This window comes from Choloepus didactylus, chromosome 1, assembly GCF_015220235.1.
Source record: "Choloepus didactylus isolate mChoDid1 chromosome 1, mChoDid1.pri, whole genome shotgun sequence".
Classification (NCBI taxonomy): domain Eukaryota; kingdom Metazoa; phylum Chordata; class Mammalia; order Pilosa; family Megalonychidae; genus Choloepus; species Choloepus didactylus.
The window spans coordinates 62,050,107-62,069,368 of NC_051307.1; the positions used below are offsets into that span (position 1 = coordinate 62,050,107).

The 19,262-nt window shown below is 36.3% G+C and overlaps 1 protein-coding gene across 1 annotated transcript in view; it reads right to left on the minus strand.

Moving 5' to 3' along the window:
* The window catches only part of DCBLD2 (discoidin, CUB and LCCL domain containing 2), a 111,420-nt gene that overhangs the window by 79,122 nt on the left and 13,036 nt on the right, over positions 1-19,262 (minus strand). Inside the window, exon 2 of the mRNA XM_037834170.1 lies at positions 11,710-11,937. Within this exon, the coding sequence (XP_037690098.1) occupies positions 11,710-11,937 (228 nt within the window). The remainder of the gene's footprint in view (positions 1-11,709; positions 11,938-19,262) is intronic.

A 19,262-nucleotide genomic window follows, 5' to 3' on the forward strand; every position in this document is an offset into this window, starting at 1 on the left:
CTAGGAACTAAGAGCAGTCCCTGGTCAATAGTTAACAGGAAAATGGGTACTTCAGTCTTACAACTACAAGGAATGAATTTTGCCAAATGCCAGTGAGCTTGGAATAGAATCCTGAGCCCCAGATGAGGACTGCAGATCCAGCAAACAGCTAGATTTCAGACCAGAGAGACTCTGAGCAGAGAATGCAGCCATGCCATGCCCAGACTTGTGACCTACAGAAAACGACAGAGAATAAATTTGTGTTAAGCAGCTAAGTGTGTAATAATTTGTTATGAAGCAACAGAAAATTAATACAACCCAAATTTTATTTTAGTATATAGAAAGTATACTCTGCCTTTGGATGAACAAATCTAAGACTGGAGCAGAAGCTGGAAACTAGGGCGCAGGCCTGAATCATACTACAGATGTATTTTACTTGGCCCCTTGGCCTATGCCTTTTGGATCATATACTACTTCAAAAATGTTTAAATTAGTTAGCAAGATTTTAAAAATCTGGAAAGTTCACATAAATTCTGAATTTCTGGTTTCTCTTGAAAAATTACATGGAAAACAAAACAAAACAAAACAAACCACGGGTCAGTTTCCCATATGGTTATGTATAAATAGTGGCTGTCCTCTTTGAAGGAGACTGACATGCTCCAATTTGCCACAGCACCATCATTCCCTACTGTCCCCAACCTGAAGCTTAGTTACCATTTATCATCATATCAATGCTGCTATTTTCCTTAATTTTAGTCCATTTCACTCACCTATTTTACCTGTCAGGTCCCTGTTGACAGTGAGTTTGTAATCACTTATACAGAGCTTAGAGACCTTACGGTTTTCATGCCTCATCCAATGTACACATCAACCACACTTTTTCTAGATGATGAACAGTAAGATATTAAACTCTGGAAAATATTCTTTGTTCTAGAAAGAGGAGAGATCCATCTGATTCGGATGGACCAGAGGTGTCGTTAATATTGTCACGAAAGTTGACAAACCTGATTTATGTTCTCAAGTAAATGGAAGATTATTCAACCCACTAAGAGGTATAAAATGGAACAACATACTTCTTAGGAACTTGCAACTTATAAAGACGGGATGGAGAATAGTAAGCCATTTGCTAGGGCAAAAGCACATCAACTCTATTTCCCAACAGACAGAGAGAGAGGTTACTTAGTGTGTGCCAATCTTCATTTCCCAACAAATTGATTTAGCAACAGTTTTTTAGTACCTACATACAGGAGCAAATGCAGTCTCAAAAACAGAGTCTGGAATTCTTAAAGAAATTCATTCACTGAACATATATTATTGAACCACCGAATATCCAAGCACTGAGCTAGGCAGGCACTAGGGATTCAATGATGAAATTAAGACAGCACAGTATTGCTCTCAGGAAATTTAGTGCAGTAGGACATGGCAAATACGTGGTTAAAGCCTTTAAAAGTACAAAAGAGGCCATTACAGTGCCTAAAAAATGTTTAGAGTAGATGTTATCATAAAATGCTGTCAGAACAGTTTCTTTAGAAAGTCTGGCTTCAGGGACCACTGCCTTGTGGGTGGGCCATAGTGAGCTGGAGTTGTCAAATCCACTGACTTGGAGTGATCAGTGCTCTCTTTCTGAGGGACAAAAATGTCTCCCCCAAATGATTTGCTTTAAGCTGTTTTAATAGCTGATACTACACTGTTGGTTTTGGCTACATTTAGCATTTGTTTTAGCTGCTTCCAAGATGTACCTATAGAGGATGATGATATAAAGGTAGAAATGTAATTTCTTTCTAAACAATTAGATCATTGGGTTTACATTTAAAAGCAGTAACAGATACTCTCTAGGTTTAAAAGGTATTTAGCAACGTCACTAAAAATGGAGTTGCTTTTTCTTCTAAAAGATAGTGGTGACTACTTTAAAAATACGTTTTTGTACAGCATCATAAAGTCATTGTACATTTTTATTTTAGAAAGGTTGGCTACTTCAACGTTTATTTTTCTTAAATAAATAACAGATCTAATATTTGCACATTTAAAAATGAATAAAGTCGACTCCTACACCTCACATCACAGACAAAAATTAATTCTAAATGCATTTACGATACATGTGTGAAAGGGAAAACAATATGGATTTTTAGAGAAAAACTATGAGAACACTTTCATGATCTTGAAGTGGGCAAATATTTCTTAAAACACAAAAAGTGCTAACCATAAAAGAGAAAATGGTAAATGTAACTACATTAAAATTACAAATGTCTGTTTATCAAAAGATACCAATAAGGGAGCAAAAAGACAGCCCATAGAGAGGGATAAGATAATTGCAACACATATATCTGAAAAAGACCCACAGCCAGACTATAAAAAGAACTCCTACAACTGAATAAGAAAAAGCAATCATCCAACAGAAAAAATGTACAAAAGATGCAGCCTCTTTCCAAAAGGAAGATACTCAAATGGCTAATGAGTGCATGAAAAGGACCACATCAATAGCCATCTGGGAAATTCAAAGCAAAGCCACAATGTGATGAATGGTTAAAATTGGAAAAGTAAAAATGGTAACTGGAACTCATACATTGGTGGAGCAGGAGTGGGGGTATAAACTGATATAACCACTTTAAGAAAATCATTTGGCAGTATCAAATAAAGCTGAATGCATGCATATTCTACAACTCAGCGATTTCTCTTCTAGGTACAGAAATGAATACTTGCTTTCACCAAAAGCTGGGTACTAAAATTTTAGTTCACAGCAGACTATTAGAAACAAGTAAAAACTTGTTATATGGTAGATATAAAGTAATTTACATAACAGTTCTTACTGTTAGAAATTAGGTTGCATCCCATTTTTCTCTACAGTGAATTATGTTGCAATAAGTATCTTCCTAACACAACTTCTTCAGTCTTTTGAAATATTTTCTTAGGAGTGATTTTTCTGTAATAGGCTTATAAGGTAAATTAACATGAACTTTTTTCTGATTCTTAACATATATTTATAGACTGCTACACAAGTGAGCTATACCAAGTAATGCTTCTTTCATGTAAAGAAAAAATATCAGTCTCACCACACCCAAGCCAACAAAAAATATTTATATTTTTATATTTTTTTATAAATCCAAAAGCCAGGGAGGGAAAGCACACAGTTTTAAAAATTTACATTTCTTTGATTATTAGCAGAATCAACTCCTCCAATATTTCTTTCAGAATGGCAACTTGGACAAAAGAGCATGTAGGTTTTTATCGTTATACATGACAGTGACCAAAGAGTCCTGAATAGAAACGTTTATACCATTTATATGGACCAAAATACCCACAAAATAATATAAATCTTTCTCATCAAATTTTTCTGAGTGGGCTTTCCTTCTCTCTTTAATAAGTGAAACTTTAAGTGTGGGCTTTGAAACTTGTCTACCGGAAAACAAGCAAACTTCTGAGAAGAAGAGAGCACAGCATTCTGTTTCTATTGCTTCATAAAATCTTTGATTCAAGGTTCTGCCTCTTATTGACAACTTTTCTTCAGGATAGCTGACAGAGTCTCTGATGCCAATAAGCTGATGGAAAAAGCAATGAGTCATAATGTGTAGACTTCAACAAAGCAGCAAAACCAGGTGTGCAAGCCAAGCATCACAGGTGTGCCATACCTAGCATACCAAAGTATTTCTTTCAAAGCTTTTCTGGAAAAGCAAACATTTCACTATTTAGAAGCTGTCAAAGGCTTTTACTATTTCCTAGAAGATCTCACAAATAGGAATTCTAAGAGATACTTCATCATATAGTGAAGTAAGCTGATGAGAGGGATAGCTGTCAATTCTTCATTGACCTGCCTCATAACATTAGAGTAAACATTCTGGAGTGGTGACATCATTTGATTACAGACAAAGCATCAGTATTTCTTCTCTGTTCTAGGCCATAAATGAGCTCCACAACTGCAGGGCACACAGAATCACCAAGGTCTTTTAAACTGTCTGTGGCTTCTAAACTTTGCAATGTAACAACCTCATGTGATGCTTCTGCATTAGGGACAAACTGAAGTTCGGTTTAAGTTACAACATTTTACAATCAAGCTTCTCATAAAAAATCCACAGTATTCAATGCATTTTCATGATGAACAGATATAAGACACAATTTCAGCCTTCTGGAATTCACATTTTCCTAGAGTAGGACCTAATCTTACATAAAATTCTGTAGTTCTTGCAACCTATCATCCAAGGTACCTATAATCGTGAAGATTAGACATCGGTTCTTTAATTCTTGACTATGGGAAACCACTCCAAATATAAATTGTTAACGATGATCAAATGTAGTCTCAGTTTACCAGGGATGTTATAATAACACCATTGTGCCAGTTTGAATGTATTATGACCCCCCAAACACCATTACCTTTGATGTAATCTTGTGTGGGCAGACCTATCAATGTTAATTAGACTGTAATTCTTTGAGTGTTTCCATGGAGATGTGCCCCACCCAACTGTGGGTGATGGCTCTGATTGGATAATTTCCATGGAGGTGTTGGCCTGCCCATTCAGGGTGGGTCTAAATTAAATTACTGGAGCACTATATAAGATCAGACAGAAGGAGCAAGCTACTACAGCCAAGAGGAACACATTGAAGAATGCACAGAAGCTGAGAGAATAGCTGCAGATGAGAGACAGTCTGAAGACAGCTGTTGAAAGCAAACTCTTGCTCCAGAGAAGCAATAGAGGACAAACACCCCAAGAGCAACTAAGAGTGATGGTTTTGAGGAACTGCAGCCTAGAGAGGAATGTCCTGGGAGATAGCCATTTTGAAACCAGAACTTTGGAGCAGACACCAGCCACGTGCCTTCCCAGCTAACAGAGACTTTTCAGATACCACTGGCCATCCTCCAGTGAAGGCACCCGTTGTTGACGGACACTTTACGGCCTTAAGACTGTACTGTGTAACCAAATAAACCCCCTTTTATAAAAGCCAATCCATTTCTGGTGTTTTGCATTCTGGCAGCATTAGCAAACTAGAACAACCACAGACTGGTTGACTTAAACAACATAAATTTATTGTCTCACAATTTTGGAGGCTGGAGGTCCAAAATAAAGGTGTCAGCACACTGTGTGAAATCTGTGGCATTCTGGTGGTGGCTTGCCAGCAATCTTTAACTCAATCTCTGCCTCCAGCACATGGAGCTCTGTTTCCTTCTGTCTACAATCAAAAGGAGTCTGCATCTCTATCTAGATTTTCTCTCCTTAGAAGGACGCATATTGGATTGCGGTCCTACCTAATTCAGTTTGGCTCACTTTACTGATATCTTCACAGGGGCTATTTAAAATAGGTTCACATCCACAGGACCATGGATTAGGACTTGAACATGTCTTTTGGGGGGGGGGGGCATGATTCAATTCAAAACAATATCAGAAATGAAGAACACCTTACAAGGTGCCCAAAGAATAATAGGTTCTAATGAAAATATAATAAGGAATTCTGAAGAAAAGAAGAAAACCACCAAGAGAATGACAGGAAATAAAGAAAAAAAGTGAAAAAGATCAGAGAGAAATGGCTGAAATGGCAAAGATCCAATTAACATACAATTTAAGATGTCTGTAAAAGATACACAAGACAATGCAAAAGAACTAATATTTTAAACTATAATACAAGAAAATCTTCTGTAAACAAAGGAAGACCTGAATCTACATACTAAAAGAGCCCATTTGATATCAGGGAAAGCTTATCACAATAACCAACTTCAACAGATATCTTTGGGAAACTATTAGATGTTAATGATAAAGAAAAAAAGTTCAAATACCTTAAAAAGGCAAGAGAATTCAACTACCGTCAGATTTCTCAAAAACAACATAATAAGGTAACAATGGAAGAGAACTTTAAAAAAATACTCAAGGAAATAACATGTGAATCAAGGATTTATATCCACTCATGCTGTCCCCCTCAAATAACAAGGTCATAAACAATTTTTTTAAGTGGCTTTAAATTTAAGAAATTTTATAACTGTACATCCTTCTTAAAGAACTAATCTATTCAAAGAATAAAGTCATCCAATCAAGATATGATGGGGAAAACCTTCAGGACAGAGTGAGGTCATCAACATGGCAATTTAAGACCCTCTCTGGAAAAGCCTTTCCTCAGAATCAACTAATAAAAGGAAAAATCCCACCTGCTTAGAACTCTGGAGAAGGATAGAGACTGGAAAAGGACACACTCCACAAATGCTGAATTGAAGAAAAAGAATCTCCAAGACCAGGAAGGAAATTTTCTTCCAGGAGCCTCTAGTCTGGACACTTCCCCTCAATCTGTCCTGTGCAGATTGAGAGTCAGGCAGAGGCAGCACTGCCTGGGTCCCTCCTGCTGTGGATACAGACTACAGACCAATCAGAGCAGCAAGTTAGAACCCACACATATCCAGGGACCCAAGCCCACAGAGGCCCAGGATGGAACCACTGAGGATTGCCACATACAAAATGACTGCTAGAGGAAAAAAAGAGAGACCATGGCAGAACTGTTCACAAGAGGTGCGCTCACTCAATCCAGTCACTGTTCAATGGAAAATCTAAATGCAAAATGGAACTTTCTGGATTGACTATACCTGGGTCCCTGGGGCAGGACACCCTAATGAGGAAGAAACTGGGGGCAGAAAAGTCTTAGAGAAAATAAAAGGTTGGGGGTGGGGGGTTCGTGGATGGGAGAACTGACTTGCTGTTAAGACAGGATGGGTCCCAAAACTGAAAAGTTTAAGAAACAGGACACTGAGCGAGAGAATTTAAACACATTATAGGAGCCAAGCAGAAAACTGTGCACAAAAAAAAACCCAGAACATATCAGGATTTCTGAAAAGGAACACAGGAAAGGAAACTTTCTCCTGGAAGTCAAACAAGTGCCCAAAAAACACAATCTGTACCGCATATCCAGGGCAAGAAACAGATGAAAAAGAGGTGACAAAATCTGAAAAGATAAACATGGGCTACTCTAAAGACCAGAATAAAGTGGACCAAGCATCAATTAAAGAGCATAAACACAAAGCCAACCAACAATAAAACCCCAGACAAGAGGAAAAACTGACCTTCAGAATTAATACATCAAAATAATCAGATATCTACACATCAGCAAAACATTACAAGCCATACTAAGGAACAGAAAGATATGGCTCAGTAAAGGGAACAAATTAAAACTTCAGAGGAGACACAGAATTTGGAATAACTAATCAGAGAAGTTCAAACAAATCTCTGAAATCAATTCAAAGAGTTGAAGGAAAATATGGATACAGAGATAAAGGATATTAAGAAGACAATATGTGAGCATAAAAAAGAATATGAAAGTTTAAAAAGACACATAACAGAAATCATGGGGGATGAAAGGCACAGTAATGAAGGCTAAATATACACGTGAGGCACACAACAGATTTGACCAGACAGAAGAAAGAATCAGTGAACTAGAAGACAGGACAACCAAAATTATACAGTCAGAACAGACAGAGTAAAGCATAGACAAATTGAGCAGGGTCTCAGGGATTTGTGTGACAGCATGAAGCATACAAACATAAGCATCATGGGTGTCCCAGAAGGAGAAGAGAAGGGAAAGGGGCAGAAAGAATATTTGAGGAATTTGCTGAAATTTTCCTGACTCCTACTAAAGACATAAATATGCATGTCCAAGAAACATAACATACTCCAAACAGAATAAACACTAACAGACCCACTCCAAGACATATACTAACCCGAATGTCAAATGCCAAAGATAAAGAGAGAATTCTGAAAGCAGCAAGAGAAAAGCGGTCTGTCACATACAAGGGATCCTCAATTAGACTACGTTTTGACTTCTCATCAGAAACTATGGAGTTGAGAAGGCAGTGGTATGAGATATTTAAGGTACTGAAAGAAAAACTGCCAGCCCAAAATTTTTTATCTGGCAAAACTACCCTTCAACAATGAGGGAGAGCTTTTAGTGTACCACAAAAGTGGTAACTTCAAATCACTGGGGCAAAGACAACTTTTTAATGCATGGTGCTGGGACAAGTGGTTAGCACCTGGAAAAAATACAATTAGATCCATACTTCATACCACATGAAAGAATAAACCCTCAACAGACAAGGAACTTAAATCTAAAAATTAACCCATATATATGTACTATAAGAAAACACAGACAAATCTCTCTTTAACTGGTATGGAGGGAGAGGCTTTCTAATTATGATTCAAAATCTAGATGGAATAAAAGACTGATAAATTAAACCAGATTTTTAAAAAGTTTGCATCACACACACACACACAAAAACACTACAAGCAAGCTAGAGAAACAAAGCCAAAAGACAACTGACAAACCAGGATAAATTTTTTGTAGCATTAATCACATATAAGGTAATATTTTTTAAGAACACTTTCATTAAACACACTCTACCAGTATCTATGTGAAATGAGTATCATTACACTTTTTTCACAAAGGTTTCTGAAAGTTTAGCAATTTAGAAAGCAAAATCATATAAGAGTATAATGAAGCCATGCTTATGAATATACACATTATCATCTTTTTCTAAGAGAAAGATTTTACTTGCTACTGCCAAGTAAACCACAAGCGTCAAGACACACTGTAATGAGTGCATGATAGAAAAGAAAATGGTTCCTTGAGAAATCATTCTCCTTTCATTTCCATTTATTGATTATTCCATAACACCATCCCCTCAGGAAAAAAAGTCTCCCAAATTAACACCTAAATGTGTAAAACCCAGAAACCTAAGCTTTTATAACAAAATATGAACTCTGAAGGGGCACTGAGAAAAGAATATAGGACAAAGGTAATTTTGTACCATTATCACTGAACTCTTAATGCCTATAACGTATCTGCTTCTATCTTGTACCTCACTGCAGGTCTATTTTAACCAGAACATTAAACACCTATTTTGAATGATCTTTATTTCTTTGCAATATATCAGGAAACTTACCCTTCTATCGCTAACCATAAATTGCAATAAAAATGGAAGGTCATCTTTCTCTCAGTCAACTCTGCAAATAAACTAACTACTCTCCCTGCTATGTAGGACATGACTCCTATGGGTGTAAATCTCTCTGGCCACAAGGGACAGAACTCTCAGGGATGAGCCTGGCCCTGGGATCTTGTGATGAGAAAGACTTCTTGACCAAAAGTGGGAAAATTAATGAAACAAACTAAAGTTTCAGTGGCTGAGAGATCTCAAATAGAGTTGAGAGGTCATTTTGGAGGTTATTCTTACACATAATACAGATATTCTTTTTTAGTTTCTAGTGTGTTAGGACAGTAGAAATACCTGAAACTGTTGAACAGTAATCCAATGACTTGATTCTTGGTAACTGTGTAACTATAAAGCTTTTATCATGTGACCATGTGATAGCGAAAACCTGGTGACTGACACTCCCTTTAACCAGTGTATGGGCAGACAAGTAATAAAATAATCACAAATATATATATATAAGTAATAGGAGGGGATAAGGAGTATGGGATGTTTTGGGTGTTTGTTTTTTTTTTTTATTTCTTTTATTTCTATTTTTTCTCTTTGTTTTGGAGTAATCAATAAAATTGATTGTGGTAATGAGTGCACAACTATATGATGATACTGTGAGCCACTAACTGTATACTTTGGATGGATTATATGGTATGTGACTATATCTCAATAAAATTGCATAAAAAAACGGAGGACCAATGAGCATATGGTAGATGGTGATGGGGGTCAAACTAAAGTCTAACAGTAACCTGGACCTTTCTGTAGCTTTCCACTCACCCATGTGAAGAGAGAATAAGGAAAAAGCAAAAACAATGGAAATAAAGGAGAATTGAGATTTTTTAAACACCTACTAAACCCCAGCACTGGAAAGAATTATTTCGCAGCATCACTGTCAATGTTTACTGTCCTAAAGATATAGTGCTTTTGCATTTTTTTATTTAAAAACAAAAACAGAAAAGTTTTCATTATGGAAAATTTCAAAATTACATAGAAGTACTCATTCCATTACTCAGCCTCATCAGTTTGCCATTTTTGTTTCACCTAGCCTTCTCCCTATTTTCCCCTTAAATATTTAAAAATAAATCCTAGACAGCATTTCAACTGAACTTTAGAATGTATCTCTAGTTAATTAAAACTTAATTATAACATTACCACACCTAAAACAATCATTCTTTGCTATCACTGAATGCCCAATTCCTATTAAAATGTCTCTGATTGTCTTACTGTCTTACTGCAGTTGGTTAGATTGAATCAAGATCCAAATAAGATCCACACATTACTTTTGGAAAATATGCCTCTTAATCTGTAACAGTTCCTTCCTCTTACTCTTTTTTTTTTTTTAAATGCTATTTCTATGTTGAAGAAACTAGGTCATTTGTTCTGTAGAATTTTTCACATTCTTAGTAGAGCTCACTGAGTCCCTATGGTTCACATAATGTTTCCCTATCTCCTTTCTTACAAATTGCTAAAGGTCTAATTAGATTCTGATTCACCTTTTTGCCGTTATTGTTGCCAGAATTCTCCCAGAGATGGTACTCACTACTGCATCACCTCAGGAGGCACTTAATATCCATTAGTCTTCTATCAATGCTGGAGTAACAGTGTTTCTTAGGGAATTTGAGTTCCTAAAAGTTTATCCAACACTATATGCAAGTGGTGACCAAGATGCCAAGTTAACCAAGAGCTGAGTGAGAGGCAATGGGGTTATCAATCAGCAGCCAGGGAAGCAGGCCAGGAATCTGTCCTGTGGTAGACAAGAAAGCAAAAAGAAAAGACGAGGTGAAGGATTCAGCTGGAGGGCAGAGATGAGGCCACAGGAAGAGTACAGTAAGGTGCTTATTTAAAGAACAGGATGCTGAGTTCCAGTTAACAGTTCTGAAAGACATTTTACACACTTGTACCAATAAACATATCCAAACAAACTCAGACAGAATACAAGAATTCCTAATTTCATGATGTTAGCCTTACATAATTTTTTACCTTTCTTCCTTAAGAGAAAGGTGACATCTCTAAGTCAGTGGTTCTCAACCTTGGCTGCATAGTAGGTTCTCCTGGGAAGCTTTTAAAACATTGAGGCCTGGGTCCCACCCAATCAATTATAATTCAATTGATCTAGGATGAAGACTAGGTATAGTAATTTTTTAAAGTTTTCCCAGTTGACTCTAATATGCAGCTGTAATTGGGAGCCACTGTTCTCAGTGAGGAATAACAAAAACAGCAGCTAACAGTTATTGAACACTTACGTATTTTGTGCCAGGCAATGTTGTGAGAATTTACATGTGCTAGTTCATTCCCTGTTTTATAGGTGAGGGAACAGAGAGGTCAGCTAACTTGCCCAAGGTCACACAGCAAGCAAACAGCAGAATGAGATTCAATCCCAGACAGTTTGGATCCAAAGTCCATGCCCTTAATCACCATGCTACACTGCCACCTAAACATGAATTCATACTGGTATTCTTCAACTGCAAATACAATGATCAAATAAAAATATTAAAAATAAGATCACTTTCTCCTTCTTAGAAACAGTACAATTGCATCTTCTGTAAAAATACCAAAAAACAAAACAAAACAAAAAACCCACACAAAAAACGGCTTATTAGAAAAGAAAATAAACAGACTAGACTCTTCCTTGCCAAAAGAAGATTCAAACTTGAGATTTTCACAGGTTTTCAGTAATTCCCATATATCCCCTTATATAGCATTAAAAGTCAAATACCAGAAATTGCTTTGGTTTTAAAACTTGGGGCAATGATTTATTATACATAGGTTTATAAGAAAAGAAAATTTCCTACCTATTTCAGTTCTGCCGACTCCAATTCCATTATAGATTCTCAAGTAATTAAAGTGACAAAAATCAGAATCTTCAATGTCAAAGTCACCAAATTTGATGCGCACTCTCTCTCCCACCTTTACACGGATCTCCCATTCACACACGGTGCTGTTAGGGTAGGTCTGCGGGTAGTTTATGGATGAAAGAGTTCCACTTTCAGGGCCTAGAACAGTGTGCCCGCATCCATCACCTTAAAAAAAAGTTAAAAGAAATTATAATTTTTTTCACACCTTTAACTTATAAGTTATCAGGATTTTTGGTAAAGATTTTAAATATATACAACATCAGATATTTTATATTACTAACACTTTCCTTGCACAAGATAAAAGCTGACATAGTTCTTAGTCTATGTACCACAGGAGCCAAGAGAACCAAGTTAGATCAAAATAATCAAGATTACCTTTATAAATTCAAAGAATTTTTCAGTCTGAATAGGTAGAAATAAACATAACTTAACAGCAGTTAAATATACATACATATTCATGATAAATCCATCTTTAAAAGAGTATCATTTTAAAGTAATTTGTTCAAAAGTAAATGCAAAATGATTTCTAAAAGCCACTTACTATGTTCTAAAGATCATGTATGATTATTGACCATATTAGAGACTATAAGACATTCCTTCTCAAAGGTGTTAAAATAAGTGTTAAAGAAGTTTAACTTTATTTTCTACTGCAATTTGACTTTTTAGTAGTCCCTCTCCAAATATCTTTTTTTTCCAAGAGAAGGATGAGAAAAAAGTAAAAGTTTAATGGCGTATTACGATTATGAAAAATGACCTTAATATCTTGGTAGTCGCATTATTTGCTCCAGAGATTTTCTTCAGCAACCGGAAATGGAAACTCGGGTAACTTAATATCTAGTTTGTAAAAGTCAAATATTTACTTCCTTCCCTTTACCATAAAGTCTGTTTACTGACCATCTTAGAAAGGAACATGTAACATTCATTTAGAAATGTTAGCATTCTGTAATAATAGGATTCAAATGAATCTCTCTTTAGTAGGACAATGAAAACAATCTTTAAAATGATAGCAATCTGCTCCTTCAAAAACACCATTGTGGCTCGTAAGTCTATTTTAAAAAGGTCAATACTAGAAATCCAGCTTCCTAAACATATATCTCTCATATAAAGCTTAGCTTCTCATCAACATTAAACTTTAGGTATCTTCCACACCATGCACAAGGATTGCATAACAGTTCAATATAATAATAATGGGCAATAAGAAATAAACATGTGGGATTTTGTGTAATGTATCTACCAAACTTTTGCAAATATAAAACTTAGGATGTTACATAAGCCAGCAAAAAAAACAAACAAACAAAAAAACCCACAAAATTTTCCTGAAACTACTGTGCAAATACCTTGAAATCTCTGCTGGATATCATCTAAATTAAACAGAGGCATATAAAAACTTCCACTGTGAAAATAAATAAATTGCAACTTATATAACTTTTGAACAATCATTAACATTTTTCCTTAGAGGAAAAAGAACAACAATCTTAAGACAGAGTTTCTAATATTACGAAACTAGTTTAAAATGTCCTCTTACTAATGAAAAAAATGGAAACATGCTTTCTGGAGATTTTTCAATCTTCAAAAAGTAGCCAGTAAATAAATAAAAAAATACAAAACATAAATTTATATTCTTTAATAAATGGAAACTAAAGAAGCTTTTCAAGTGATTGAAAGTGTTGATGGATTTCAGAGAGCCAAGAATTTCATATTAACAGGGAGAATCTATGACTTAACAATGGCAGACTGTCATATTGAATTCATTCCTCACAGGGTGTTATTTAACTTAAGTTTGTCATTTAAAAATGAATTTCACAAAAAGTATAAGCAGAATGCTAGGAGTTATTTTTAGATGTCTTTATGCTTATTCTTACGTTTCATTCTCAATAAACACACAGAATGCTTCCTGGCCGTTCTATAAAGCATAATTTCTACACAAGTTAACAAAATAAACAGTATCATGAAATACTGGACTTTTGTATGCATGCTGACGAAGAAAACAATTAAAATGGAGCTGTCTTTTTTGGAATCTTGTGTAGGGGGAGGGCATGAACAGCCCACAAGTAATGTGCCAAGAATGTTCTAAAATATGTGATGGAGTTCAGAGCTTCCTCCTCTCGCAAACAAGATGATATGCACCAGAAACCAAAGTAAAAAGAAAGTCTCAAATATACCACAGCATATGAACAAGTTAGAATGTTTCACATTTCAGAGAATATTTGGTGAGTTTAACTTGACTAGATAAATGGCTTAACTGGCTTGGCCAGACTTGAACTGCTATAGAGTATATGTTTGGAATTTATTCCAGTTTCATGGGGAAGGGTAGGCAAATACATACATATTCACTGGGACAGCAGCTTTCAAATGTTTTCTCTGCTATTCCCAAGTAAGAAACACATTCTACAACACACCCCTATACACTCCTGCGTGTATATTTCTGTATAAGTTGAGTTGATGACCCACTTATGAGTCCCCTCCTGCAGTGTGCCAAACATTGTTCCAGACACACAAAGGTCATAATGTTGAATTCTCAAATCAAGGAAAGATCTTGTCCTGACTTTCACTCCCAAAGTAGTAAATGTGTTTCCAGTTTAATTTCGCAGTTCATAAAGTAAAACCTATTCTACCAAGATACTTAAAATATGGCAAAAATATTGAAAAGTAAAACTAAAATCTGGAAAATATTTTTATCAACAAATTGCCTAGAGCACTTACAGCAGTGTTCTCAAATGGATGGGGGAGGGGGATGCAGCACAGGCATCATTTTGCTTCCCATTTGGCAATACCTGGGGATATTTTTGGTTGTCACAACCGTGCGTGTGCACGTGGGGGGGGGGGATTCTACTAAATGTAGTGGGAAGAGGTCGGAGACGTTACTTATCCCATAAAGCACAGAACGGCCCTCACAACAAAGAATGATCCAGCTCAAGATGGCAATAGTGCTGAGGTTGAGAAAACTGATTTAGAACAAAGGCTAGGAAATCTCAGATGGAAGATTGGTTTAGTTCTTGGCTAGGTACAATCTGGCCCAAAGGGTAATGCCTTTCTGCTCACTAAAGGTGAATAATTCTCCCTCAAAGATCAACAGTTTTACAAAAAAATTCGTTTCTACTTCCCAATTTTTACAGCAAGTAAATGGAATGCTTATAAACTTTCTTAAAAAGTCATTTCTATTAATCTACAGCCCTCAAATGATGTGTTTTTCTGTGAGTCAAGAGCTCTTACCATTAGAGGAAACAGGGAGCTAACAGGGTCGGGAATAATGGTCCACAAATTTTCTGCTTAGCTCAATGCATTGGAATGTATACTTTATACACAGAATTATCCATGATCAGGCTACAATACCCATTTCTCAATTTTCACAAGGCAAAACTTACAGAAAGCATAATTACTACTGGAGAAATAACTTTTCAAAATTGATCATATCTGAGGACCAATTCACACCCTCCCACTACCAATTCCAATAGCACCAAATCATTCTCCTTGTCCAATTCCTACTCCTCAACTCTATCATACCACCACTTCTCCTCCTCCTTTTTCTCCTCCCTGAGATAATGTCTACCATTTTTCTCCTCCCCAAGATAATTTCTAACAGACTATAAATGACCGTAAAGACTAGAAACTGTTAAAGAAATTTTTGAATTTTAATTTTATTTCAGTAAAGGAAAAACAACACTGGAATTAGATCTTCTGCTCCTGTAGCTGCAGATTTATCTAGGGATTACTTATAGAACATGTATTCACTTCCTCTGAAGAAATGTAAGGTCAGATGTGTTAAGCCAGATACAAATTGTGATATTGTTCCAGGAAAAGAACTGACTTTGTTTTATTATTTATCCCTAGAGAAAGCAACAGAAAGAACATTAAACATATCTAAATGACAATCAATGCAACAAAGAATGCATGCTTATTTTGGGCTGCTCTCAAACTCCAAATCAAGTGTATATTTTTTGATAAGTACGTGTTCATGATGTGGATTACCTGTGACCCTCCAGTCACTCCCCAAAATTTCATAAGATTACTACTAATAAACTATATAAATTATTTTATTATTGATTTTTAATAATAGGAATAGTCTAGTGGTTTTTGAAAACACTTCCCTTTAACAACCGCAAACACAAATGTAGGGAGCTTGTTCAAATATGCCAAATATGAAGGGCAATATAACTTTCATTACAGTTATTATAAACCATGAAAGGTTTACACTTTTTCAGAGAACTTTCAAGGAATTTTTTTTTATCACTGTGAACTGGTCAGTCTGCTTATACACCCTCTAAATCACGGTCACTTCTGTCACATCTCATAATATATCTATCAGATTTTATAACAATCTGAAAAAAAGAGGTGGGACATTTAGGGAGTAGAAAAGTTATTGAAAGAGTAAATTGCAATTGTTAACTAATACAGCATATTTCATTAAGATACAATGACAGTGTTTAATGTATTATGTAACACCGTAAATTTTTAGACCATAAATACTTTTTCAGTCCTATTACTATAAAATGTCTTAAGTTGCATCATTAAAAATTTCAAACAGATGGTGCAGGTAATATTTAACTTCACTGCATTTTTAAGACACTGCATAAGATGGATATGTACTGAAAGCCTAAAGAGGGTCACTGCAGCAAATTTTAGGAAAAGGAAACACCTCCAGCTTTATTCCTTTTTTTAAGTCCAGACTTATATTTACACATGTGACAATTTACAACACTGAACTACACGAAGGAATGTGAGATGTATAAATCCTCTTCAACCCCCACCAAGCATACACTTCACCTCTAACATGATGGCTAAGCACATGGGCTCTGGAGTCAGACAATGAATTTAAATGCCCTATCTACCACTCATATGACCTTGAGGTTACTTACCTCTGCTAAACTTCAGTTTCGCTATATGTAAAATGGAGATACAAACTGAACAAACAAATGTGAAAGAATGTGTGGAAACCCCTAGTGTCAAGGGCCTACCCCACAATATGTGCTTAATAAATGTCGGTGGGTGCTATTACCATCATAAAAGACCAAAAAGGCTTTTGCTCATCCTATGTTGATCTGTACCCTTTGGCTACAACCCAGCTAAAATAACAATGGCCCATACTTTAAAAATTAATAGCACATTTAAAGCTTCAGATGCAGAGTTTTGTGATAAGTATAAATCCATGAGAAAGCAATTTTTACTAATCTCCTCTCTCAATGGCCCTTCCTCCACTGTAGTAACTCACTCTCAGAAATGCAACCCGGACTTTGCTTTGCCATTATCAGAGACTACTCCCGCCTCTGAAATCTTAAAACTTGAATGTCTCACTCTTTGGTCACAGTTTCTTGGCCTTTCAGCTCTCTTACACTTTCAGCTTGACATACTTTCTGTGCACTTGACTTCTTTCCGTTTTTCTAATCTAGTAATTTCCTCCTGGCCTAATTTCTTTCCCCACCCAGCCTGGATCTCATGTCCAATGAATTAATCACACTCTTCTCTGATACCTTCACCTCCTAGCCCCTATGTCCTTCTGTAGTATCTGCCTGAACACCACTCACCCACCCCCAATCTGGATCAAATTATCTCTCTGGAGCTGAGCAATGCTGGAAAAACAAAATCATATAACCCAGGGGAGGGGTGCCATTAGAGAGCAATGGGTTCCAATCTCAGACAGGCACTTAAAGCCACTCAATAGCCTCTTCTTCAGTGGTTCTCAAACTTTTGCCAAGATTAGAATCACCTAAAAGTTAATTAAAGGTTCTCAGGCCCCCATCTCCATCTCCTCTAATAATTGTGATAGAAAAATTATCTGAAACTTAGAAATAGATTTAAAAAAAAAAAGGTGAGCAGCATGTCCTTTAAATGTCATTCGGAGCTAAAGCCACCCAAGAATTATATGGCAAAGTACTTTGTTCCACTTGATATTTACCAATGATTAAAGGTCCCAGTCTTAGTTACATGTTAACTTGTCTGGTAAAGATACATATAATTTATGTGTAGTTGAAAAGAAAATCCCAAAGTTCACAATTTATGGGCCTACTGGCCATTCACCAGTTTTGGTCATCTAACCCAGCAGTCACATCCTAATATTGTCTACAAACACCTAGCCTCTCAAGTACTCCTTGGACCGGTTTTAACATCTTACTGTCTTACAGATTCCCTCATTAATTAGTGAATTGAATAAAATCTCTGATATGTATTCATCTTATAATATTTGCATGATTCTGCCTTTTTTTTTTTTTTGCAAACTACATCCTATCAGATACATCTCCGGTGGGAACTAGGATCTGCACTTCGACACATCTTAAAACAACAACAAAACGCACAAAAAATTTCCTTCCACCCGTGCCCCCTTTCATCATCTTCTCATTTTCCTTTTTTTTTTTTTTTTCACATAGAGATTTCTTCCAACAGTTGTCTATACTGGGTGCCTTACTTCTTTGTTTCCTGTTATAGCTTCAACATACTGCAATGCAGCTTCTAGACCTACTACTCCAAAAACTGTTCACCGAAGCAGTCGGCTTCTAAGCAGCCAAAAAAGCAAATGGATACTTTTCCTTCCTTATCTTTTGTCCTTTCCACAGCATCCAGTACTGCTGGCCTTTCCCTCTCTCCCACCTTCCCTTTCTTCCTTCTTATCTTCCATCCTTGCTGCTTACAACTCTCCTCTAGAACTCTCAACTGCTACAACTCAGGCACCTGCCTACTACTGTTCACGCTGCCATGCCTCAGAGTTCTTTTCTCAGTCTACCAAGGCAATCTCATTTACTCTCATGATTTCAGTTACCAGCAAAAAGGAGAAAGCTCCAAAATGTATAGCTTCAGCTCCCAATCTCTCTCTTAATTCTCAAACCTGATATCTACTCATGTATTAAATCCCACTGCTCGAAAGTTCAACAGCACTTCAAACTCGCATCCCAAGCACTGAATAAACATCCATGTGCCAGGAGACAACAGTAAAGGTGACAAAAGGTAAAAGTCCCTTCTCTAAGTTTACAATATAGTGGATAAGACAGACACAGCAAATAATTTCAGAGAGGATGAGTGCTCCGGGAAGTAATGGGTGTTAAATGATTGTGTGTGTACGTGTGAAGTTAGTTAGCTAGGCAGAAATCCTGGGGAATGAGGGATGTGGAAAATGGACATAAAGAGGATAACAAAGGAAAAAAAAACACAATTTAATTAATTGACTCCTTGCTCACTCTCTCTCAAATAAAAAACTGGAATGGTCATTACATTTTATACTTTCTATCTCCTTAATATCTCTACTTTTACTCCCTCTGAATAAGTGCAAGCCCTGACATTTACTGCCTGGTCTGCTGCAATAGTTCTCTAACAGGTTTTCCCACTTACTATTTTCCTCCCTCTAATCCACTGTCCACACTCCTGCCTGTGTCTTTCTTAAAAACAATTGGGTCTTACGGGTCCATTACATTAAAATCCTTCAACTGTTTTCCACTGATGGTAAGATAAAGCTCAAACTCCTCAGCAAGGCATACAGAGCCCATTAAAATCTGGCTCCTGAT